Source organism: Triturus cristatus, chromosome 9 (genome assembly GCF_964204655.1).
Source record: "Triturus cristatus chromosome 9, aTriCri1.1, whole genome shotgun sequence".
NCBI lineage: Eukaryota > Metazoa > Chordata > Amphibia > Caudata > Salamandridae > Triturus > Triturus cristatus.
In genome coordinates, this window is record NC_140592.1 from 853,961,933 (window position 1) to 853,987,502 (window position 25,570).

General features: G+C 46.9%; 1 protein-coding gene across 2 annotated transcripts in view; it reads left to right on the plus strand.

Annotated features, from left to right (window-relative positions):
* The window catches only part of CDC42BPB (CDC42 binding protein kinase beta), a 1,057,701-nt gene that overhangs the window by 976,562 nt on the left and 55,569 nt on the right, over window positions 1–25,570 (plus strand). The window contains exons 34-35 of one of the 2 annotated variants that reach the window (XM_085626326.1): window positions 14,490–14,607; window positions 14,906–15,091. In XM_085626326.1, the coding sequence (XP_085482452.1) occupies window positions 14,490–14,607; window positions 14,906–15,091 (304 nt within the window). The remainder of the gene's footprint in view (window positions 1–14,489; window positions 14,608–14,905; window positions 15,092–25,570) is intronic. The other variant, XM_085626327.1, reaches the window with a different exon arrangement.

The window sequence follows — 25,570 nt, forward strand, 5'->3', positions numbered from 1 at the left end:
GAACTAAGCTATACCTGGCTGATGAGCCCTAATTATGGCGAAACCGCTCCTGGGTTTCTCGTGCTCTGGTTCGGGGAGGACCTGACTACGCAGTTCGGTCAAGATTGATTTGCATATGGCTGGTACCAAACTGAGGTGGCATGGTGTGCAAAATAACGATGGTCTGGGATGCAGCCCAGAGTAATTACCAGTGGCTGGGTTGAATTCAAGCATTCGATTCATGATTTTTTTTTGTATACTTTCTAAAAGTGGCAGTTTTAGAAAGAAACTTAAAATCCGACTTTACCATTAAAGAGGTCCCAAACTGAAATTATCACCTAACTATGATAAGGTAACCCAGCATTAGCCTTACAACAGTGAAAAATGATTGTCAAGACATTTGAAACTTATGTACACTTATCCTAATTTTTTAATACCATGCCTGCTGCAGTGTGAGCCGTTAGGGCTAACCTTAGAGGCGACTTGTTACAAAGGAAGGTTTAAACCTGAAAAATTTGCAAGGTTGAAAAGGCAGTTTAAAACTGCACTGCAGGCTTCAGTGACAGGCTTGAGAAATGTTTTAAAAGGTTACTTTAGAGTGTGGCCCAATGAGTGTTGTAGCCCATTATAGTAGCATTTAATTTACAGAGAGTGGGTACATGTAGTACTGTTTACTAGGGACTTACAAGTAAATTAAAAGCACCAATCGGGTGTAGGCCAATGTTACCTTGTTTTCAAGGAAGAGCACACCCACTTTTGCAACTGATTAGCAGGAGTAAAGTTCACGGAGTCCTGAAAGGCAACAAAAACCGGTTTAGAAAAGGAAGGCAAAAATCTGGAGTGACCCTCCAGAAGGAACAAGGACCAACACACATTATTGTTTTGATTAATGCAAAGACCACCAATCGCATGGATCAGGCATTCCTTAGCACATCTGTTAGGCTGGACCCCTACGATCTCTCTCCCTCAAGGATATAGACACAACTTGGGAATCTATAGCGCAATTAGGAATTTGGGAGGATAACCTGCTGTAGACAAGAAAGTTACTTACCTTTTAGAGTACTTCTCTAGGCAGAATATCCAACCTGGATTGATAACCAAGCTTCACATTCTCCCTGGATTGTTGGTTGGTTTTAACTCTAAGTGAGCCAAAGTATGCTGCACTCTCCTTTGAACCAAGGGTTAAACAAGCTGTTACCCGTTTTCATTGGGAGTTGCAGTTTAAACTGTTTCTCTGTATTTTGAGGGGGGACCAAAATCACTTCTGAAACTTTGCTGAACCACCGAATGTTACTCCCCTGAAAAGTATTGATGGTGCCTGCATCCCCCCCTTTCCAAAACACAAGGTTACTGGCACAATCAATGCCCCCTTCGCGATTGACGGACCGGAACTTATTATGACAGCAAGTCATGGAGCAGACTGAGCACAGGGAACATTCAGCTGCTCTTTGCTGTGGCAGTTTTGCAGCTGTATGGGAGTTGAGCGCTTTTGCAGTGCTGACCCTCTCAGATATGGTTAAGTGATCCCCTACCCCTCGAAGCATGGCCTGAAAATTGAGCGCTAAAGGGTGACTTGGCTGTATCTGGAGCCGAGGGTAGGGTCGGACCCCCCTGGAGAGGAAAGCAGTGGTGCCTGGGCCTCATCAAGTTCAAGCTGAGGAGCTTGAGGAGTTATGCCTGTTGGACCACTGAGGGCAGAAGAAGGACTAGGCACCACTTGGAGTGGATGGGGAAATTTTGGCTGAAGGTCTAACCTGTAGATCCAGCCTGGTGCTTGCAACACCCTGGATCCTTTGCTGCTGCGAGAATAGAAAGTTGAGGTGGCCCTGACTAGGATCTACAGGCTAAGGCTATTGGGGCAAGGAGATACATATACTCATACCAAGTGGTGTCAGTAGAATGACAATTATTCTTATTAAGATAGATCCTAAAATAAATTTCCAGCAGGCAACTGGTCTTGCCTGTAGCCTACCGAGGTGTCACTACATTGTGCATGTTAAATGGTGATCATGCGGAAGACCACATCTATGCCGGGTCTATTGAGCTGCAGAGATCTGACTATCGCGAGAGGGGTCTCACCATCTTGGGAGTGGGTTGAATGGTTCATCCTAGGATAGCCAGATGACCCACTCCACAGGACGTTAACACTTGGTGGGAGGGAACCTGGTAGTCCAGCTTCAAAGCATAAGATGGGCAACCCCCACACCAAGACCTTAGATCTCAACCGACTTGGAATAAGGACTGAAGAAGGATTGCCCTGCTGCACCAAAGAACCAGCGAAGAGAGACTGCACCTTTGAAGACTGCACCTGATGGCTATTGAAGAGAGGGACTGTGCCTGCCATGTCCTGCTCAAGGGGAAGCTGTATGCAGAGCCCGGGCAAGCCAAGAGAACTCCAGGGCCAGCCGACTGGCCTCCTGTTCACAGCACAGGGACACTACAACTGAAGAAGTCTGCTGGGGCTAGTTGGTAGCCTAAAGTCTTCATGTAGCTAACACGACCTCCTCCGTGCAGCACAAAGGGCTAAGGTCCTGTACACAGAGTTAGCAACCAAGTTCCCTGGCGCTGGGTGTGTCGGAGAGTTGCTGGAACCCTCCGAAGGCGAGTTATCACAGTCTGAGCCACTGAGAAAGACTTCTGTGTCACTATTCCTGCAGCTAAATCTGTACGGTAACTCCCAAGATTCATGGATGCATTCCCTACCCAACGCTTCATACCGTCCTACCTGGTGGTATTGTAGGCAACTTCAGCACAAGTGCCTTGCGGTAAGACGATAGAGGGGAGTGCAATATGTGTATAAGTTGCCTATTATTGGGGGCTGTGCTACAGGTTGTGACAAACCTAGATTGATCCAGCTGTATTAGATCCTGTAACTGGGATAATAGTATAGTGACCCTTATTTTGCTGAGGATTTCATAATCCACGTTCAAGATTGAGAGCAGTCTAAAGGAGAAAGTCAGGTACTTTTCTTTACTGCGGGGCAAGCAGAGTCTCCAGCAGGGAGGGAGGAGGGGCACCCATATCCTTTGTAGTATTCTTGATTTTGGTTATTCTGGGAGCTAAGACATCTGCACATACGGAATAGATTTCAATTGGCAAGCCGTCAGCCCCGGATACTTTCCCCCGGGCCAGAGATTTGATGGGCCTCTCTGACCTGCATCTGAATGTCTCCACACAAAATGGTGGCAATCTCCAGTCCCACTCTGCGAGTCCAGGCATTTAGAACTTAGGAATGCAAAGCTATGGGATCACAACTTGGTAGGGCTTTGTAAAGGTGGGTATTGGTGTCTGTCTGATGTATACCCTACGTCCCCAGAGTTAACCTGTGTTTGGGATATAAAGGGGTTAGCGAGTCAAGCAAGCAGGCGACTGGTCTTGGCCTCCTCGCTTTGTGCTTTGGTTTTGTACTGGCGATAATCATACCACTCCATCTTCAGTAACTCAAGCAACTTCTCCCTTGCAATTGGTACCTGTTGATGCGCAGCGGAGTTATGAGGCCCTGCATTGTCTAGCACGTTGAGCCGTTTTTCCTGCTGCAGTTGCTTGTGGATCCCTGTCAACATTGCCATGCATGGTTTTTGGTCCTCCAACTTGAGTGCCTCCCACTCAGACAGGGCAGAGGAAGCAGTACCTTCATTCTCCAAAAGATAATCACAAATAGCAGTTGCTACGGAAGATTGAGTCCTTCAGAGTATCCGTATTTAATTTCCAAGATGGGATTGGTGGTCTGGGGGCTCCAGTGCAGGATCAATAAGAATGGATTGTGGTCTGAATGTGTTCTAGCAAGGTGCTGGGAGTGGAGCACTCTGCTACATAATAAGCCATTTCAAAGTAATGATCCAACCGTACAAAAAGGTCATGCTTTCCGAGTAATAAGAATGTTCCCTGAGCTGAGGGTAATGCTCTCTCCTGACATCCACCAGTCCCTGCTCCCGTTTCCACCCCTGGAATGATTTAGCTGCAGCATGAGTCTGGGAAGGAGATAGCGGCGAGTGGGATCTATCTAGGGTGGTATCAGCTTTACAGTTAAAGTCCCCGCACCCAGCCTCAAGCATCAAAGGGTGTGGAGAGATTTAAAGACCATGACTTGGTGTGGAGAGATTTAAAGACCATGACTGAAGGATGTTTTGTTGATTAGTGTTTGGAGCATAGAGATTCTGTCCAGCAGTATCCTTGCTCACCATCTGGCCTGGGCCTCGAGCAGAACAGTTAGGTACCCGATTCATCGTATGTGGAAATGTTGGGACAAGGTGAAGAATAATTACAACCTGAAAGGGAAAGCAAGGGGATGGACATAAAGGTCAAAATCAAATTAGTTTTTTTTCAGAGTTTTATATAGCGTGAACTTGACCCAAAGGTATCAGAGCGCTTTACATGAGCACCAGTTACGTTACATAAGAACACATTCATATCTGAAAGAAACACGTTAGTTAGATTCCTCACCTTAGAATATCCCCAGGCGTCAGACTGGATCCGGAAGATTTTTCGTCAGCAATACCCCTTGCGCGTCGCTAGGCGTCGTCTGCGGCTCCGCGTCCGTCGTTGGCGTTGTGCGCCGTAATGACGTCGTCGGAGTACTTAGACGCCGCCCTCGTGCGCTGACGTCAGTTCTTTTTTTTTTTCCGCGCCAGTAAGCGCCGATCCGGGAGAGCTACCCCTTTTAGTCTTTTTTGACTAAATATTTTGATCCCTTTTGATCTTTGTCAATCGACATCTGGTGCCGGTAGGATGCCTGGGTTCAAGGCTTGCGACGATTGCCACCGACTGATGTCGGTGACCGATCACCACCGCCGGTGCCTCTACTGTTTGGGCCTCGACCACGACGCGGACTCGTGCTCCGACTGCAAGGCCCTGACCTCGAAAGCTAGGTGGGAGCGGTCCCGTAAGCTTCTCGAGCTCCGACACTCGGCTCCGCGCCCTTCTCGATCCCGGTCCAGGAGGAGGTCCAAGGATCGGTCGCGGAGCCGCGACAGACGTCATCGCTCGTCTGGCTCGAAGTCTTCGGGTAAGTCCAAGCGATCTAAGAAGTCCAAGAGGCGACACCGCTCTTCGGACTCCCCTCGCCGGTCGCACGACTCAGCCGAGGGTCAGGGTGGTTCCACCCCCGCGGCTCCGCAGGAGCCGCAGGCGCCGCGCACGTCCCCATACCCGCCGGTCCCTGGGACTGACGCGACGCCGGCGGAGATCGGTGCCTTCCTCTCGGCCATGAGGAAACTGCCTCCGCCGTCGACGCCCGCTGGCGCGCCTTCGGGCCCCGCGGACTCGACTGGGCGACCTTGCGCGCCGGCGGCTCCGGCCCCGGCGCCGCAGGTCCCCGAGGGGCCCATGCCTGGGCCCCCGTCGACGCCGGTCGACCTCGTCACGCCTCCTCCGCCGGCGCCGACTCCGGTTCCACCCCCGACGCCGACTCCGGTCGACGTCGTTCCCCGGTTCAGCCCCTGTCCGGACCCGACGCCGATGTGGCGCCCACCGACGCCGCATCCGACGCCGCTCGAGACTCACTATGTCTATCGTCCGGCTCCGATCATTCCACCTGTTTACCAGGAATCGGATGACGGGGGCGACTGGGAGGGGTCTGATGACCCTATGGCCGTTCAGGCTCAACTGTCACAGGACTGGGCAGATGAACTGGGGGAGGGCAGTGGTCTGGATACCTCACCGGACACTGGATTCATCTCTCCTCCGACTGTGGCTTTGAAGGAGGGTGCTGCTTTTTCCGTGGTGCTGCGCAAGGCGGCCGCAGCCCGCGGGCTTGAGCTGCCTGCCGTGGCTGTGAGGACTAACATCCTCACTGAGGTGCTTCAGTCTGCAGCAAGCTCCACTGAGCCTCTGCTGCCATTCAATGAGGCCCTCACTGACGTTCTACAGGGCACCTGGTCCAAGCCCTCCACCGTCCCTCCTGTGGATAGAAACGTCGCCAGGCGCCACCGCCCTGCTCCGGGCGACCCCAGTTTTCTGTCGCAACACCCCACCCCCGAGAGCCTGGTTATCCAGGCCTCTACCTCCCAAACCTCCTTCCCGTCCGCTCCTCCGGACCGGGATTCCAAGAGACTGGAACAGTTTGGCAAGAAGCTGTTCTCCTCCCTCAGTTTAAGGCCTGCGGTCTTTAAACACCGCCTGTCTCTTGGACCGTTTCTCCCACTCTCTGTGGGATACCGTGGAGGACGTGCTGCCCCTGTGCCCGGAGGAGGCCCGGACACGACTTTCCCAGGCTCTGGCCGATGGGAGGGATGCGGCGCGCCATGCAATCCGGTGTGGACTTGACACCACGGACTCGCTGGGTAGGGCGATTTCCACCACGGTGGCGCTTCGGCGTCACGCCTGGCTGCGGTCCACGTCCTTTTCGGGGGATGTCCAGAGCACTCTCATGGACATGCCCTTTGATGGCGCTCGCCTTTTTGGTGAGAAAGCGGACAGTGCGCTGGCTCGCTTTAAGGACTCCCGGGCTACGGCCACGTCCTTGGGCCTTTCGGCCCCGCGGCCGCAAGCTTCCGCTTTTTGCCCCTTTCGTGGCCAAGGAAGGGGCGCCTCCTCACGTCCGCAGAGCCACCGGCTGCAGACCCAACCTGCACGCGGGCGTGGTTTCCGCCGAGGCGGTTCTGGAGGACGACGCGGTCAGTCCACATCCACCCCGGCAGCATCCGCCTCAAAGCCTTCCTAGTCCGAGCTTTCAGGCCCATTCATCGCCAGTGGGAGGCAGAGTTCGCCATCACCTGCTCCACTGGCGTACCATCACTTCGGACAGGTGGGTGCTGCAAATCGTCCGAAGGGGCTACTCCCTCCCTTGCGAGACGACCCCTCCAGCCATGCCACCGCAGCACCACCGTATCTCGGAGGATCATTTGAATCTTCTGCGAGAAGAAGTTTCGGCCCTCTTGGCCAAAGAGGCCGTCGAGCGCGTTCCGAGCCCAGAAGTAGGTCGTGGTTGTTATTCCCACTACTTTCTGGTTCCCAAGAAGGGCAAAGGGGGCCTTCGCCCTATCTTGGACCTCAGGAACGTCAATGCCTTCCTCCGGAAGGAACGGTTCAAAATGTTGACTTTGGCTCAGGTTCTAGCTGCCCTCGACCCTGGAGACTGGATGGTAGCGTTGGACTTGCAGGACGCATATTTCCACATCCCCGTCCTGCCGGCCCACCGGCGTTACCTGCGGTTCACGGTGGGCCAGGAGCACTTACAGTTCACCATGCTCCCCTTCGGCCTCACCAGTGCCCCTCGGGTGTTCACGAAAGTGATGGCGGTGGTCGCAGCTCATCTGCGCAGATCAGGGGTTCCAGTCTTCCCCTATCTCGACGACTGGTTGTTGAAGGCGGGCTCGCCCCAGGCAGTCGTCTCCCACCTCCAGACTATGGCGGATCTCCTGCATTTGCTGGGGTTTTCCATCAACGTGCCGAAGTCACACCTGAGTCCCTCTCAGAAGCTCCTCTTCATCGGAGCGGTTCTCGATTCGGCGCAGTTCCGGGTCTATCCGCCGGAACAACGGGTCTGGGATATTCAGGTCCTTATTCCCATCTTTCGGCCTCTATCCTGGGTTTCGGTCAGGCTAGTGTTGCGGCTTCTGGGGCTGATGGCCTCCTGCATCCTACTAGTGCATCACGCCAGGCGGCGCATGCGGGCTCTGCAGTGGGACCTGAAGTTTCAGTGGGCCCAGCATCACGGCAACCTGTCCGACCATGTCTTGATCTCGGAGGGCACTGCACAGCAGTTGCAGTGGTGGCTCACGGACCGCGATTGGGTCACGGGCAAGAGCCTCTCCCTTCCCCAACCGTAGCATGTCGTAGTGACGGATGCGTCCCTCCTGGGATGGGGTGGCCATATGGGAGAGGCGAAGATCAGAGGCCTCTGGTCTCCGGCGGAGTCTCGCCTCCACATCAAATTGTTGGAGTTGAGAGCGATCCGACTTGCACTGAAAGCCTTCCTTCCCTCTGTCAGGGGAAGTGTCGTGCAGGTGTTCACGGACAACACCACCGCCATGTGGTATTGCAACAAACAGGGCGGGGTGGGGTCGTGGACCCTTTGTCAGGAGGCTCTGCGCCTCTGGACGTGGCTGGAACACCAGGGCGTCACCCTAGTGGTTCAACATCTGGCGGGCTCTCTGAACGCCAGAGCAGACGAACTCAGCCGCCGGTGCATGATGGATCACGAATGGCGTCTGAACTCCGAAGTGGCGCAAGGTCTCTTTCAGCAGTGGGGAGAGCCTTGGTTAGATCTATTCGCCACCGAAGAGAACGCACAATGTCAGCAGTTCTGCGCGTTGGAATTTCCAAGGCGGCACTCGCTCGGCGACGCTTTTCGTCACGAGTGGAGTTGCGGTCTGTTGTACGCCTTTCCGCCTATACCGCTTCTGCCCAGAGTGCTGAAGAAGATCAGGCACGACCGGGCCCAAGTCATCTTGGTGGCTCCGGATTGGGCACGAAGGTACTGGTATCCCGAGCTACTCAGTATGTTGACTGATCCTCCGATACGTCTGCCCCTTCGGGAGGATCTTCTGTCGCAGCAGCAGGGGACGGTCCTCCACCCGAACCTGTCCAACCTCCACCTCCATGCGTGGAGATTGAGCGGCGGCAGTTGATGCCATTTGACTTGCCTCCTGAAGTCTGTGATATCATTCTGGCAGCCAGGTGTCCCTCCACAAAGACGGTATACGCCTGCCGGTGGAACAAATTTGTGGCATGGTGCACAGCAAAGGCTGTGGATCCCCTTTCCGCCCCTCTTTCTGAGGTTCTCCTCTTTCTTCTTTCCCTGGCCCAGCAGGGCTCTGCTCTGGGCACCATCAAGGGATATCTTTCAGCTGTTTCAGCCTTCTTGAGGCTTCCTGATCAGCCTTCTCTTTTCAAGTCCCCTGTTGTCAATAGATTCTTGAAAGGCATTACTCACATGTTCCCTCCTGTTCCCTTTGTATTGCCTCAGTGGGACTTGAATCTGGTGTTAACTTATCTGATGTGTGCTCCCTTTGAGCCACTTCATAACTGTCCTCTTCGTCTTCTGACTCTCAAGACTGCTTTCCTGGTTGCCATCACCTCTGCCAGAAGAGTGTGTGAGCTCCAGGCTCTTTCTTCTAAACCTCCTTTCCTCTCTGTCCATCCGGACAAGGTCGTTCTGAGGACTCGCCCTTCTTTTCTTCCTAAGGTGGTTACTGCCTTTCACATCAGGCAGTCCATTACCTTACCCACCTTCTTTCCGCCTCTGCATCCATCGAAAGAGGAAGAGAGGCACCACCGTCTAGACCCAAAACGTGCGCTCTCCTTCTATCTGGATCGCACAAAACAGTTCCGGGTGAACAACCAACTCTTCGTTGGCTACGTGGGCGGGCAGTGCACAAGCGAACCATCTCTCGGTGGGTCGTTTTGTGCATTAAGATCTGTTATTCCTTAGCTAAGAAGGATCCTCCTGTGGGACTGAGGGCCCATTCCACTCGGGCCACAGCAGCTACTACTGCCTTGGGACGGGGAGTCCCTCTGCAGGACATTTGTCAGGCAGCAACGTGGGCCTCGCTGCACACGTTTTCCAAGAATTACTGCCTGGACAACTAAGTCCGGAAAGAATGCTTCTTTGGCCGTTCCGTTCTCCAGGACTTCCTGGTGTGACCTTGGTTCGTAGACCCACCACCGTGGTTGGTTGTTGCTTGGGTATCTATTCTAAGGTAAGGAATCTATCTAATGTGTTTCTTTCAGATGCACAAGTTACTTACCTTCGGTAACAATATATTTGTAAGAAACATTAGTTAGTTAGATTCCTTACCGCCCCACCCATCCTCTCCGTTCTGCAAACCGATATCTAGGGTTAAGGTCATCCCTTACAGGGCCCTAGTTTCATGGAACCAGTGTCGGTTTCTTGCATGGCTCTGCGTTCCTGGCGCGGAAAGCTATGTACAGAACTGACGTCAGCGTGCGAGGGCGGCGTCCAAGTACTCAGACGTCATCCCGGCGATCACGACGCCGGACGCCGAGCCGCAGACCACGCCTAGCGACGCGCAGCGGTACTGCTGATGAAAAAAAATTCCGGATCCAGCCTGACTCCTGGGGATATGCTAAGGTAAGGAATCTAACTAACTAATGTTTCTTGCAGATATATCGTTACCGAAGGTAAGTAACTTGTGCTTTAATACCAGCTGTAGGTAGCATGGTAAGTGGGGAAACAAACGTTTAGGACCTATATTGTTGCGTTCAAGGTGGAGTATGGTTCACATGGGTGTGATTCACTATTTTAGATTCAGCTTACTTTTCATCCACATAACTGACGTCTAGGAAACTTTGTAACCAGCCTACCCCTCTTCATGGTGCTGCTGGGTTGTTTCTGTGGAAGCAGAGCGCCAGCTGATCGCTTTGCTGTCCCCCACCCTACCTTCCCCAATTATATATGGTGGCTTACAAAGAGCAGCTCCTGAAAGAAAATGAGCTGCTTGAGAGCATTTTACAGCTCCCTACAGCCCCAACCACAAACACACACTTCCCCATCCTATGACAGAGACACTCCTGTGGAAACAGAAAGCCCTGCAAACACTGTGCAGACCCACTCCCATGCCTTACCCATTATTAACTTCTGAATGTCAACACTGGGCCCTCCCCTACAGATAGCACCCATGGGGTACTTCAACCCGTCTCCATCTTTCAGTTTTAATGCTGGGTAAATCCAGTGAAAGCAGAGTACAAGTTGAGTGTGCGCTGCCAGCATCAGGAACTGAGCCCTGCATCACAAAGCCCCTTCACTTTGCTCCATATTCTGCTGGTGGACGTAGATCGGGGAAGGGGAGGCTCTTCTTTTACTGTAGGAATGCGGCTTTGTTTATTGGCACAAATGTTCTCATTTTCACACACACTTACACCCTAACACCCCAAGTTGTCCTTACTGTAGATCTATCACTTCCCTTACACACACACACCCTCTACAACCCTCATGTCCCTGTCATTTCTCTGCCTTCACCAGTTTGTATTTTGTTATCCTTTTATCTCACAGACACATGCACACACTCATAGTTCACCACCTCTCCCTGTAGTTTCTCCTCTTTCACCCCGTGTATTTCACTATTTTAGTCTCTTCCTCAAACTGTAGGTTATATTGTTGTAGGTTAAAGGTCAGGTGATAGTTACACTATCAAGTCAGATCTAAAAATCCATGTACGTTAATGACTGCCCTCCTTCCATCTGTGCTTCTTCCAGAGAAAAAGAACATAAATGATGTTGCTTTCTAAAACACTTTAACAGCATTGGAGTGTTTTGTGTGCACTCCTAAAAGGTTAAGCTCAGGCAGCTTTTAAGTAAACAAAATTATTACAGCTGTATGGAGGGCAAGTACTTTTTGTGTGGCAGCACAGAACTTCTGCCCAATCAAACATGTACTCCTGGCTCCCAACATGTGGGTGGAGCGAAAACCCCTCACCTGGTGATTCTCACATAATTGTCTGGCAACAGTTGTGCTGTCAATTCAGACCATAATGAAGTGGGCCACATGTGTATTATATTAATAATATCTAAAAGAAGAGTGGGGGTCCAAGGGATAAAGTTTAAAGACTCAAATAGTTGTAATCCCCAAATCCACGAAGTAGTAAACATAAACAGCTATGAGTCTCGCATGATTGAAAACCTTGACACAGTCGTAAGGGAATGCTAGAAATGGAAATGCTGTGAGTTCATGTGTACATGTGTGCGTGTACGCATGCGTGTAAGATTCCCATCATCCACCCGAAGTGGTTTGCTTCATCATCTGGGAATTGGGGACTAATTTAGAGAACCATCTTCTACTTGACAAGTCGTAGATCTTGGTCTCTTTTATGTCCCAGACTGGTAAGTGGTAGTTTTGTTAGATGATGATTGGGTGTGATGGTCGCAGTGCTGGTGAAAGGTGATGGTGTATAAGTGCTGTTTAAAATATGTCTAGCAAGGCACTAAATAAACTTTATTGAGTAGCTACCTTGTTGACAAAGTCTAAAAACAGTGCTCTAACAGTTTCAAAATATAATAACTGTGTTGAAAAACGGTCTACATGTTTCTGCTAACGGATGAAAATCATCCAAGCTTTCGTCAGGACCTAAAAGCTACTGCGAAAAAACTGTGCAAATTAGTAGTGAAGTAGTGTATACAACCTGGACCCTAATGGAGGGCCAAGAAACTCCGTAGGAGGTAGTTTACATTCACTGACCCCATGTGTGATGGGTGTGCGCCTCACCTCACCTGGCTACTGCTCAGGTTTAAGGAGGCCCCGCTCTATCCGTCGGTACCTCTTGTCAGGACTGAGCTCGTAGGGGAGGCGTCCTGACGAAAGCTTGGATGATTTTCATCCGTTAGCAGAAACATGTAGACCGTTTTTCAACACAGTTATTATATTTTGAAACTGTTAGAGCACTGTTTTTAGACTTTGTCAACAAGGTAGCTACTCAATAAAGTTTATTTAGTGCCTTGCTAGACATATTTTAAACAGCACTTATACACCATCACCTTTCACCAGCACTGCGACCATCACACCCAATCATCATCTAACAAAACTACCACTTACCAGTCTGGGACATAAAAGAGACCAAGATCTACGACTTGTCAAGTAGAAGATGGTTCTCTAAATTAGTCCCCAATTCCCAGATGATGAAGCAAACCACTTCGGGTGGATGATGGGAATCTTACACGCATGCGTACACGCACACATGTACACATGAACTCACAGCATTTCCATTTCTAGCATTCCCTTACGACTGTGTCAAGGTTTTCAATCATGCGAGACTCATAGCTGTTTACGTTTACTACCACATGTGTATTGCCTATGCTGACAGGTCCTTAGAGGCAAGAGGAAATCACAGATTAGGTCCTAGCTGTTTAGAACCAAAATCTATTAACCTTTGCATTACTGGTTTCCTATTGTTATAATAACAATAATGAAATGTGCAAAAAAACTGTTTATTTTTTTTATGAGTATTGTCATTTTAAAAGTCGAATAAGATCAAAAGTGCATTTATTTTTTAAACGTAAACATGAGCTCTCAGACCTGGAGTGTCTTTATTGGTGTTTCTCTCTGCCAAAAAAGGAGGACTGAGACCTAGACCCATGAAATGTGAGAGGTTGACCAGATGGAGGAAAACCTCCATCTGTTTTTTAGCAGTAAGAACTCTGCACATCTTAAAGGAAAGCCCTAAAATGGATGTTATTTGGACACCAGCCAGAAAAAGCATGGAGAGAGTTGCTTGTTATCCTTTACGATAGGAGGATCCAGTCAGATGGATTTGCCAGTCACCTATCTCAGTGGACAGTGGTCATGTCTGATTATCTAATAGGCCTGAAGAAGCAAACCGTGCAGATACCCAAGTAAATATCATAAACACGCAACTGAAGGGTCTATCAGAAACAGCTAGGACGCAAACCCATTTTTAGAACCATAGCAATCCACAACTCTAGAAAGACTAGCAGCAGTTATGGCCCAGGTGCAAGGTAAATATTAATAGCACTGTAGTTTGAATGCAGGACCTGTCAAGCAAGCCAGAACCAAAAACATTGCAGCCCTTACTCAAACGTAGTTTAGATAGCATGCCAGCAGTCAGAACCAACATTTTTTTCTTGTTACAGTTATTTAGTCAACCCAGCAGCAAGATATCAGATAAAAGTGCTGAGATGTAAGACGTTCCTGGCTATTAAAGATCCTCTCCATGGCCCTGATGCCATGAACCTGAATTGATTTCTGCATCCAATCATTCATGTGTGCTGTCATGATTTTGTCTGTTCTGACACTCCGTGTCACCAGCTTGGGTGATTTTCTTTCCCCCCAGAAACAACACCGAAAGCCGCCACTGGTGTAGCTGCTGCTCATAGCAAAGGCAGCTGCCAAGGGATGCCCTGTGAGATACACACTTACGTCTCTGTTGCACTGAGGCATACCCAGGATTTTTAAAGCAGGGTTCTGATGTGAAATTCCAATTTTTGAGAAATCATCCATTAAGTGTGGGGGGGGGGCTTGTCCCCTCCAAAACCTGAAAATGTTGATATTGATTATGAATATAGTTGAAGTAATATCTAGGCTCCTAAATCACTGTGCTAGCCTACATGTTAAACCCAAAGACTCTGGCTTAGATTTCAAATATACCCTTTAGAAGATGCACACATTAGAGGTTTGGCCATCACACTGAAGAGTTATCCTTCAAGTTAAACAGATTTTGCAAAAGTTAACCTTTTACAATAGTTATGTTTCAGATTTCATAAATCTTGTATATGTAGATCTCACTCAATAGAGATATCCTTCAAGTGACAGAGTCAAGACTTTTCCTTTAGATATCGAGACTATTTGCCAAAAGTGGGAATCCTATTGAATTGGAAACCCTCTGTTACTGGACCCAAAGAATGATCAAGGAAGCAGTTTGTATTTCTTTCATCGTTGCTTTCCTAAAAGGGCAGTGAGTTTCCTCATCCTGTGTGAGAAAATGATATACTCTATAATCTCAGATTGATGCGAATATTTTACGAACATGAGTGTTCGAGTATGACTGTATTTGATTTAGCGTCAAATATGTTTAGCACAAATGTTCCTTTCATTTCAGAGAGATGCTTAGAGACCCAGAAAAACGATCGAAAATGATATCCAACCCAATAAATTTCAACCATGTTGCTCACATGGGACCTGGGGATGGAATGCAAGTTCTCATGGACCTACCACTGGTAAAAGATGTTTAAAATATGTATTTTGTGAAGATGCATATTGAATACTCACAATGAATCTTCGTTGTAAGGACTGTGATGTAAATACAAAATGGGCTGTATGAGAATATTTAGGGAAATGTGTTACAGTGGAACACTGCTAACCTGAACAAGCTGAATGTTGCCTTTTTGATTTATTTTAAATGAGTGTAAATATTTAAGAAGATGTATGTAAATATATAATTACAGCAGTAAAGTGGTGATCTTCTAAGTAATCTGTTTCTTCTTCCTTTTCTTGTTTGTTTTGTTAAAATAACAGAATGAATTTCCTCCCCCCTCATCCTCTCGACACTCTGCTCTGATATCACCTCCAGCAAACTTTGAGCACGTCTATCACATGAGCTCTATTTCTGCTGAAATCTTTCTACAGAATGACAATTCCTCACTGCAAGAATACCCTCTGCTTTCTTCCTCTTCCTGTCCCTCCTCCACTTCTTTAGCAAGGGTAGGCGTAGCTATAAACATCTGATTTGGAATGGTGTGCTGTGCCATTTTGCCAGTCCTGAAGAAAAACAGATTGAAAATACTAATATTTAAGAAGTCACTATTTTGGGTGCGTTTGGTTATAGACTTTTTGAGATTGCTGAGCTGCTGATGCTATGCATGCATGAGTCTAAATACGTTTGACCTACTGTTTGCATTCACCTAAAGCGTTTATGCAAATTCTAAGGTTCTTTCAGACCCTCACATATTTGTTTCAATTTTTAAATCAAAGCTGTTTATAAAATAGAATGGAATTTGAGATGTGTGATTAGGGCCTTTACTAGATACGGTCTATTTTCTCCATGGATTCATTCCTACATTCACACTTTTCTTGTGCCATACATATTTATAGTGGGACCAGCCATATCTTAATTTAAGCCTTTTTTATCTTGGAAAAAGGATCTTAAACCCTTTTAATATGCTGTTCCCCAATACAAATAGTAACATAATGGAAGATATGTAACATGATTAGAACACTGCAGTGCCCTTATTGTTCTAGCAACCTTTCTAATTGTTGCTATGGTTAACAAGAATAAATTGATTGCATATTGAGACCACGGTGTAAGAAGTTAATAGTTGGTTGACAACTTGTCGAAAGAGCTGGGCTTTGAGTAATTTGTTGAGGTGAAGGATATTCCGGCATTGTTACAAATTCAGGATCAGTTACTTGCAACGTATGGTGCATGTCCTACCAGTGGGTAACTTTTTTTTACCATTTTTCTGTACTTCTTTTGGGTAAGGGGAGAAATAAGGAAGAGACCTGTACAAGATTTCAGATACTTGGACTTTTCTTTCTGAAGTAGCAGTTTAGGAGTTAGGATAGGAATGTTTTGTAAATGGCCTTGAACTATGCCCATCGTTTCATGAAACCCAGGACAGGGCTTTGATTGATGTGTTTGAATCACCTAAACAACAAAGAGCCAACTGCAGGTGGTTGGTTACATTTTTAAAGAAAGAATGTTACCCTATTCCAGAAATGGTAAGTCTTATTTCATGATAAACAATACCTCTAGTGGAATTGAAAATCGTGGATGATCTCCTTTATATTTTATATATTTCACAATCTGTGATTTTGGCCTTTTGGACCACAAACTGGGACTAAGAATAAATCTTGTTCAAAGGTGACAGCAAAGTAGCAGAATGGGATCTGTGCAGAAGTGGAAGTGTACGGAGGAAAGTCTAAGATATGACTGTAAAACATCCTTTTTGGGACCTTAAGATGTAAAAGGCAACAAGGCATAGCACAGTCCCAAAGCACTTTTTTGCTACAACATTCAGCATTACAACATGTAGTAAATTAAGTGCTGTTTCTGCTTAATCCCTTAACTGCTGGGCCTTTTCTCGTCCCAGCTGATCCCCTTTTTGGCTATTTGGGGTAGTTCACTCTTAGGCCTCCATAACTTTTTGTCCACATAAGGGTATCCACGCTAAATTTGCGTCCCGTTTTATTTATTTTTTACAAACATCCCGGGGATTATAAAGGTACCTAGGATTTGTGGATTCCCCTTGAGGGGGCCAAGAAAATGAGCTAAATATAGCTACATTTTGAGTTTTTTTGGGGAAAAATAGGAAACATTTTCTCTAGATAAGTGTCTGGTTCGTTTCCTAAATATGACATCAACAAACTGTTTGCTGTCCTAAAGTCACCATCTTGCCAGCATTCGGGAACATGCAGTGCTGAACCAAAATAACGTATGCTTTTACCACAGTTGTGGCATTTTTCTTTGCTTTCAACCTACTTTGTTTGTGATGGAAAGCAGTGTGAAACTCATGGGTGGTCCAGGAAATCTATACATTTCTAAAAAGTAGACAACATTCCAAATTCAGCAAGGGGTCATATGCGTAGATCCCTCAAGGTTTTCCTTAAAAAACTGTTGTATTAAATATTGAAAATGAGTAGGAAAAAACACCATTTGTGACAACGCTTTCATCTGTGACTTTTTGTCACGATGGCCGATTTTCAAAAGCAATATACCATTACGTCCACTAGACCCTTCTGTTTGTGGGTAAATATAGGGATTGTTGATTCTCCAAGAACCAGAAGTACCCAGAGCCAAAAACTGGGCTGCCCTGTACAATGTTTTTGATTGTGTACCAAGTATAGGCCAATGCATACTGTTAAATATGTAGAGTGAAAAATGGGTAGCAAGGAAACCTATGTATTTCTTAAATGGGCACAAGATATGGAGTTTAGGAGCAGTGGTTATTTGTAAGTTTTCTGAATTTGTAGGTACTTGTACTAGCATGTGATTTAGAGGGTATGTTTCAAAATGCCTTCTTTCTTACACACTGACCTATATTTGGAAGGTACAAATGCAGCAAAATCAAATGGGTAATCACAAATGTTCTACTATTGTGTTCCCACATGTCTTTATATAAAATTGGTACCTCACTTGTTTGGGTAGGCCTAGTGCCCGAGACAGGACACGCGGCAAAACTCAACGTTGACGCTAAATTTTCCTGCTGAAACCTCCCTTTTTAGGTCTCACCTAGCGTTGCAGCGCATGCGTTGCTTGCTCTGCGAGATCTATTGTCATCAAGGAGACTTCGGAAAGGGACTTGAAACCCCGCCCATCCTTCCCATTGGCCAGCGTCATTATGTATGTTAAACGCTGGCCTCCGATTGGAAATTGGGCTTCTTGGTGAACGCCCTGTCTCCTTCTCGGCCAGCCCATCCCAACTGGATCGTTTAATGGCAGCGTTACACGGTCTCCTACATTAATCTGTGAGCACTTTGTTTTTTTTATACTGCTGCCCTTCTCTGCTCTACAAGCCCAGCTTGTGTCTTTAGTGCTTCTGCTCATAGTGCTCTTCTTTTTTGGGTGTCTTACTTGCAGGCATGATGTGCTTACCTACGTTCAGCATGCCATGCCCGCTTTCTGCCTCGTTTGCCCGGCCCGTTCCGTGATCACAGCTTTTCATAAATTTTCGCGCTTGTGGCCGACCGCCATTTTCTTTTGTTTTCATTGCTTTTGTTACTATCTTAGGACCGGCACGGGTGCCACGATTGCATCAAAAGTAAGAAATAGAAAAAAAAAGTGCTTTTCAATTTATTTTTTTTAATTTTTGATGCAATATTGGCACCTGGGCCAGTGATGTGTAAGGCTTTGCAGTGAAGCTGTTTGAGGTGTAGGGTGTGTGCGTGAAGTCATCTGCTTGGTTGAGTGAGGGAGTAATCCAGTGTCTGGGTAAGTGCGGCGCCAATGGGGTTGAGTCCGTTGGTGAAGGTTAAGTGATGACGTGTATTTGTACTACCTTGGCTATCTGCCTTCTACCTATGCAATATCATTGTGAAAGGACACCTAGCCTAAGCTTTTCCTACCTGGTCATGTCTCTATCCCCATCAAAGTCCTGACTGATACTGTATACTTGCCAAAGGAACCATTACTAATGCCTTCCGTTGCTAGCTACTTGAAGCGTATCTTTCATGCACCTTCACCGCACTCACTGTATTAAAATCCAACTCTTTCCAGTTTGTGGATGCAAGTTGGGGGTGTCCGACACTGCCATGCAAGGCAGACCTGCTGGGGAAGACTACCTAAGGTCGCTAAAGAGCACTTCAAAAACTAGTCATGACTTTGTCATGGAGAACCCTGTGTGGCAAAAACAATGCAACTTATGTTCCGTCCACCATTATGTGCAGCGTTGTAACAATAAAGCACTTTTCATTTAGTTACCAGAACACTTACCATGTTCTAATGGAGGATAAAGGCATTGAGCAGGTCATAATCAAGTCCCTGATTGACTCAAGTATAGGAAAAGAAATTCTATGGCTGCTTGCCTAGTGAAGCAGTGGCCCATGGAAGGTAGGTCTCTATGAACAGGCATTGAAAGGTGTGTTACGGCAGCTCCACCTCAATCAGTTTCCCAATACATCACCTTTGAATGGCACAACATAAAGCTAGTAGGAAACAACTGGGCTGGTTGAGATGGGAACTGGGGACAGTAACAATGACTTTCCTACCTCGGAGCAGACTCTACTACAACAACAACATGGTCAAGTCTTTTTAACTGTTGCAGGAATGCGGTCGGCAAAGTGTCGATTGTGCAGCCCTGCCACTCTCTCCAGAGCATATGACGTGAAGGCTGTTGCTTCTGTAGCAGTAAGACTTTCAATGACGGTCAACTGAAAGTCAAGGAAAGACATGAGTCTTTCCGTCGTGGTTTGACGATCAGCAGCATACGCATTGTATGTTGCCATTTGGATCAGGTGGGTAAACAGCTTTTTTTTTACCAAGTGCAAGCTTTGCGATTCGCATTTTATGGCTGAAGAACCTGGTCATTCGTATCAAGTCCACCTATCCACTTGTGATAATCAAGTATAGAGGTGGGCTTGTGAACTACAGCCATATTACCCCAAACCATGACAGGGGAAGTCTTCTCATCATGAATTGTATTGAGCACATTCACATCACACCTATCTGAAAATTTGACAGCGAATAGTTTGTTGGAATGCAACGTCGTACTCTGGGCTTTTTGGAGGTTCTTACAAACAAGCTCCTGCGGGAATCCTTTGAAGCAACAACGATCTGTACTGCATGCTACAGTTTCAGGTTTGTACAGGTCATTTAACAGCTGTACTCCCATATAGAAGTCCACATAAAGGTTATTACCTTTGTGAAGAAGTGACTGGACAAGCTCACATACAATCTTTCCTGTCACTCCTAGCGTGGGAGGGAAACCTACTGGGTTTAGATTGGAGTTCTTTCATATTTACACTTTAAAGCTGCATACATACATTGCCAGTAGAGCTCTGACACAGCATTTACAACTGGATGCCATAGAGAGCTCTTTTGCTTGCAATGTACTGCCTGAACAATAGCCGCCCTTTGTACAGGATCAACGACTCATCAATGGCTATATTATTTCCAGGAGTATAACCCTCAGGAAACCTGGCAGACAAATGTTCCACGACATGCTGTATTTTAAACAACCTGTCATGGTCTGGATGGTCCCGGGCCAATGCAGCAGAATTAGCGTTAAATGGAACATACAGTGCAATAGCAAAAAACGATCTCTGCTCATGTACGGTGTGAAGATAGGTGTTACCCAAACAGTGCAAGTAGGCCAGTAGAATGCAAGCTTGGTTTGTGCCCTATCCCCATTTTGAGCCTAAGGCCCAAAAATGTCTTCAACTCCTCAAATGAATTGAAAGTCTACCGATGTGCCCTAAATGAGGCCCAAGAGGGCCACCTTGTTCCCTTAGAAATTTGTTTGCTGCACAATTTGTTCAAGGACTTCAACATCCAAAAGGATGTCTGTGCTTGCCGCCACACGTGCCTGCCCTCTGGGTTGGTCTACCCTCCCATTGTCACTCTACCTCACTGACTGTGCTTGGGAAGGGATAGCATGACTACCATCATCATGTGCCTCAGAATCGCTGGCAGACGAGTCGTCGGATGGAATTCTGTCACCTGAAAAATCACTTCAAGAATCTGCTCCACTTTCCTCTCCCTCAGATGCTGTCTCAGTATCTGGTCCTGCTTCTCAGCTGTCTTCCATAACCCGAGGTAGGGCCTTGGCAACAGTAATATACAGAGATCTCTGATGACTGGCTTAAACCTTCCATCTAAAACACAGTCCTATGTAGAAGACAGAAATATTGTTCTAAATCAATCAGTGGGTGAGTGTGTGAGAAATGTGCAACATTAAATAAATGCAAAATTGCTTATTTTATTTGCAGTCTGGATGTTCTCCAAAGACACTAAAAAAAGACATGGTTTTACTTCACCTTGCTACATACCCAGTACCACAGCATATTTTTTTCATGGCTTATGCAAAACTCTATTGTTGGGGGAGCTGCCGGACCTTTGAAAGCATAAAACTAATTTCCTGCAACCACAAGTCTACCTTTGATCTCGAGACTCACACATTCACATAGTAGGCCCTTCAAATTTGTGCGCTGATATGTTCCTTGTGAAAACACAGTGCATTACCAGGGTCACTGGAATTATGCAGGGGGAGAGCACACGGGTAAATTATGCATCAAGAAAAGGCAAATTATGTGGCATATTTTTTTTTTTATAGTATGGCATTATTATTTTGTGATTTCAAAACTTAATACTGCCTGGGCAAAGTTTTAACCTCATTATCACCAGCATAGCAACCACATACAGAAACAAGCATTGGCATAGCCAATAGGTCTCGCTTTTGGGACCTTCTAAGTATTTAGTTATGCAGCACAATATCCTTGGTGCAACCACATTAAATGTTGCGTGGCTAAATACTTATAAGGTCCCAAAGGCGAGAACTATTGGCTATGCCAATGCTTGGTGTGGTTGTGTGTGTGGTTGTGTGTGTTTGTGTGGTGTGTGTGGGTGTGTGTGGTTGTGGTGTGTGTGTGGTTTGTGTGTGAATGTGTGGGTGCGGATGCGGTTGTGGGTGTGTGAATGTGTGTGTGGTTGTGTGGGTGCGGGTGTGGTGGTGTGTGTGAGTGTGTGGTTGTATGTATGTTGTGTGTGGGTGCGGGTGTGGTGGTGTGTGTGGTTGTGTGTGTGGTTTTGGTTGTGTGTGGTTGTGGGTGGTTGTGTGGTTGTGTGTGTGTGTGCGTGTGGTGTGTGGTTGCGCGTGTGGTGTGTGTGGGGTTAGGTGTGTGGTTGTGTGTGTGTTTGTGTGGGTGGGTGTGGTTGTATGTGGGTGGTTGTGGGTGTGTGGGGTTGTGTGTGTGTGTGTGTGGTTGTGGGTGGGTGTGGGGGTGTGGGTGTGGTTGTGTGTGGGTGTGGTTTTGTGTGTGCTTGTGTGTGTGGGTGGGTGTGGCTGTGTGGGTGGGTGTGGTTGTGTGTGTGGTTGTGTGTGTGTGTGGTTATGGTTGTGTGTGTGGGTGTGGTTGTGTGTGTGGTTGTGGTTGGGTGTGTGGGTGGGTGTTGTTGTGCGTGTGTGGTTGTGTAGGGGTTGTGTGTGTGTGGTTGTGGTTGTGTGTGTGACAGTAATACTAAAAGCATCTCAAAATAAAGGAACACAAACATCGAGTTTGTAGAAAGAGAAAGCACGTTGTAAGTCAAACGGGCGCAGCAAAGCATTAACACAACAACAAAACAAACCAGATCACTTAGCGAAGACTGAGTGCTGATAATGGATACACACAGCCCATCATCTTAAGAGTTCGATTGCAGCCAATGTGCACTCAAACCTGCCCCCTCCTTGTGAGTTGCACCCCATATTTCATGAGTTGTAACTGCTGCAACCACCATAGCGCTTTGAGATCTAAAGCGCTACATAGGTCTAATCGATTAACCAGTCGCCAACATGCTGTGCTTTTAAAGAGAATGTGCCAAAAGTTTCCAGCTTCCTCATCATGTCCTCATGAAAGCGGCAACAAAAGGACTCCCTGAATGGTGCAACGGACATGAAGCAGCCGCTGCGATCAGAAATAAACACTGTGAATGTTGTCCAGTTTCACAGTAACATTTCCTTAACTCCTTCAGTGCCCATGACGAGATGGTCTCGTCATGGAGCGCGGTTGCGCTGTGCCCATGACGAGACTATCTCGTCATGAACCCCGCCCGCTAATGCAACGCCCGGCACAGGGCGGGGAAAGGGCGGGGCACTGAAGGGGTTAATGTTCTTTAAGTCACAAAACAGTAATACTAAAAGCATCTCAAAATAAAGGAACACAAACATCGAGTTTGTGGAAAGAGAAAGCACATTGTAAGTCAAACGGGCGCAGTAAAGCATTTACACAACAACATGTTCTTTGATGTTTGATGTTCTTTGAACGACAACATCAAAGGGGCGCCGCGTAAGTGATCGGGTGAAAGTGATCAAGGGCGCTTAATGAGCATGACGAGGTTTGCCAGCCTCTGCTCTTAAGCGTGTGCCCGCGCACATGCACTGTAGCTCTAGGCTGGCCATGGTAGCATTTTTTGAGCCCTCACAAAAAGTCTCGCCAGACCAGCGCATGCGCTGGGTCACGAGAGACCTAAAAAGGAACTGAAAGAAGACCAGTCAACCTTTGTGTAGGGCCTTCCACTGCATGTGAACATGCCATCTAATTTTTAGTAACTTTTGGTCCATTTGAGATTATTTTTCTAATAAAATCTCCCACACTTTCTTCTTCAAAAATGTTGCCACATATGTACAGTGAGACTTTTTATTGTTTTTGTAAGTGTTTTCTCTTCTGTAAGGGGGAGCGCAGTCGCCCCACCAGGGAAAAACGCATTAAAAAACACAAAGAGCCGCAAACAGCAAGGGAGTCATCCATTGTCCTCAGGGTCGACCCGCACCTACATTTCTTTGACATTTTTGGGGGAAATTGTTTACCCATGGGGGCTGCGATCGCGCCGCATGCCCCAGGCAAAAACACATTTCCAGGTAAAAAGGTGAGCCCAATAGGGGGTCGGCCCGTATGTCAGGAAGGCTGTTCACATGACAATGTAACCTTTTTAAAAAAATTGATAACAGGGGTGTAAGCCCATCCACCACGAGGATCGATAGTTTCCCCCCCCCCCCCCCCCATTTCTCCCACACACACACAAATACTGATCACTGATGGCCTAGTAGGTTTCCTGGCTCTGAATGAACGTGGCACAACTGTGATACATAACTTGGAAACCGTGTCAGGAAGGCTTTGTTGAACAAGGAAGACACTTCCCTTCCACCAAGTACTCCCTGAAACCTGGTGAGGCTATCTTTGCCATTTTTCCCCACCGGAGCAGGAGAGAGCACTCCCCTGCTCCTGGGATCCTTTCCGGTGGCGAATCTGATGTGCGCATGCCTCGCTGCATGCTAACTTCACAGATGGGAGGTGGGGTGGCGGGGGCTGACGTGAAAGCGATTCAGCGTCTCTCCTGCCATTTGTTAAAAGAAAATTTAAGTAAACCTTAAATGCAAGCATCAAAGGATCCTTTCCATCCCTCCCCAGTGACGGCCAGTGGCCTACAGATGTGCTAGGGAGTGGTTGCGGGTGCTGGTTGTTGGCCGACACTCGCACCAAAGGGGTTAAGGTGAGTTAGATGGAGCACCTGTGAAGTAAACTAGAAAAACAGCAAACTCCTTGGCCCATGTATTGATGATTGTTTACACATCCGGTTCAACTTATGAACGTTATTGAGAATTGGTATGCTGAATGCATGAATAAAAAAATATCATTTATAGCTTTCAACCTAACTACATAGACATTTCCATACCATTCACTAATGCAAAATATTAAATTTGATGGTTTTAAATTTGCTTTAAGTATTTCAGATGTGATCAGATTTCCGGTTTCTGTTAAATGTCCCATGGTATTAGCACATATTGAAAAATAAAATTGAAAGTCTTAAAATGCCCTCCCCGCAATCCATGTAGATCTTTTGAGATGTTTACAGTTATTTCATGGTATTTTCTGTAGCAAAGTAGAACTGGCAACATCTGATTGATCTTGAGAAAGATAGGATACTAGAGCATAGATAGGGAGCACCTGAAAAAGATCGCAGGAAAAACTGATATCTCGAGTAAATTACTTTCCAGGTGTATTGACCATAAATATTCAGTCAATGTGATTTAAAATCAGTAGCAAGTGCAAGAAGATGTCGAAAGCAGACAACCATGACCAACATTTATAGTGTTTCATTGTACTTCATATTAGTAAAAAATTAAATGTTTATCTGGGCATGACCTCAAAGGCCAACTGCTCTAGTGAGAAGAAACCTTGGGGGTCTAAATACCAGTTTGCTTCTATAGGATCTGGGTGGAGAGTAGTCTTTTTAATAATACTGGAGGCATCAGGATTCCTACTCCTATCATAGTTTATCTGCTTGTTGGTGTTGACAAAATACTAAAAGAAAATATCCAGATGCTTTGGTAAATACTGATCTCCTTTCCATACTTAAAGAAATAGATACCCTTCGCAATTGGTAAGTCTGAAAACATTTGTGCAATCTTTAGAGGAACATCCCCTGGAAGCCTCTGTCGCATCCCCTCGTGTAAAAAGAATTATATAGTAATCGGATACCTAATGCCCTCCCACACCCAGAACGAAAAACATAATTTCATATAATTATTCAATAAAATTGCCAGCTCTGAACATATTCATCTATCAAACATTGCAGTTATGTTCAGTTTTCTCCATTACAAATGGCAACATGCGAATGAAAGCCTGGGCTCCCTAAAAGTGTAAAAGTATCCACCGTGTGACCCATCGTCGGAAATGATGTGTAGAGACCTTAGGGGTCTTTCTAACCCTCCACCCACCATTCCACTACTTTCACACCTACTTCCAGCAATGACATAATTAAAAAAAACATTTCTCATGTCCCATTACAGAGTGCCTCACTAGGCAAAGCACAACTTTGTTTTAAGCATCATGGTTGTCTCTGTTCCTTAGGGGCATAAGAAATGCTCCTCGGCGAGAAACTAGTCCCTCTCCGCACTCGCCTGACCTCCCTAGAGACTGGTTCAGGCCCCCGCGCCACAGTTTGAAGACCTTTGTCAGAGATGTGCTCTAAAATGTCTCGCTTGAAAA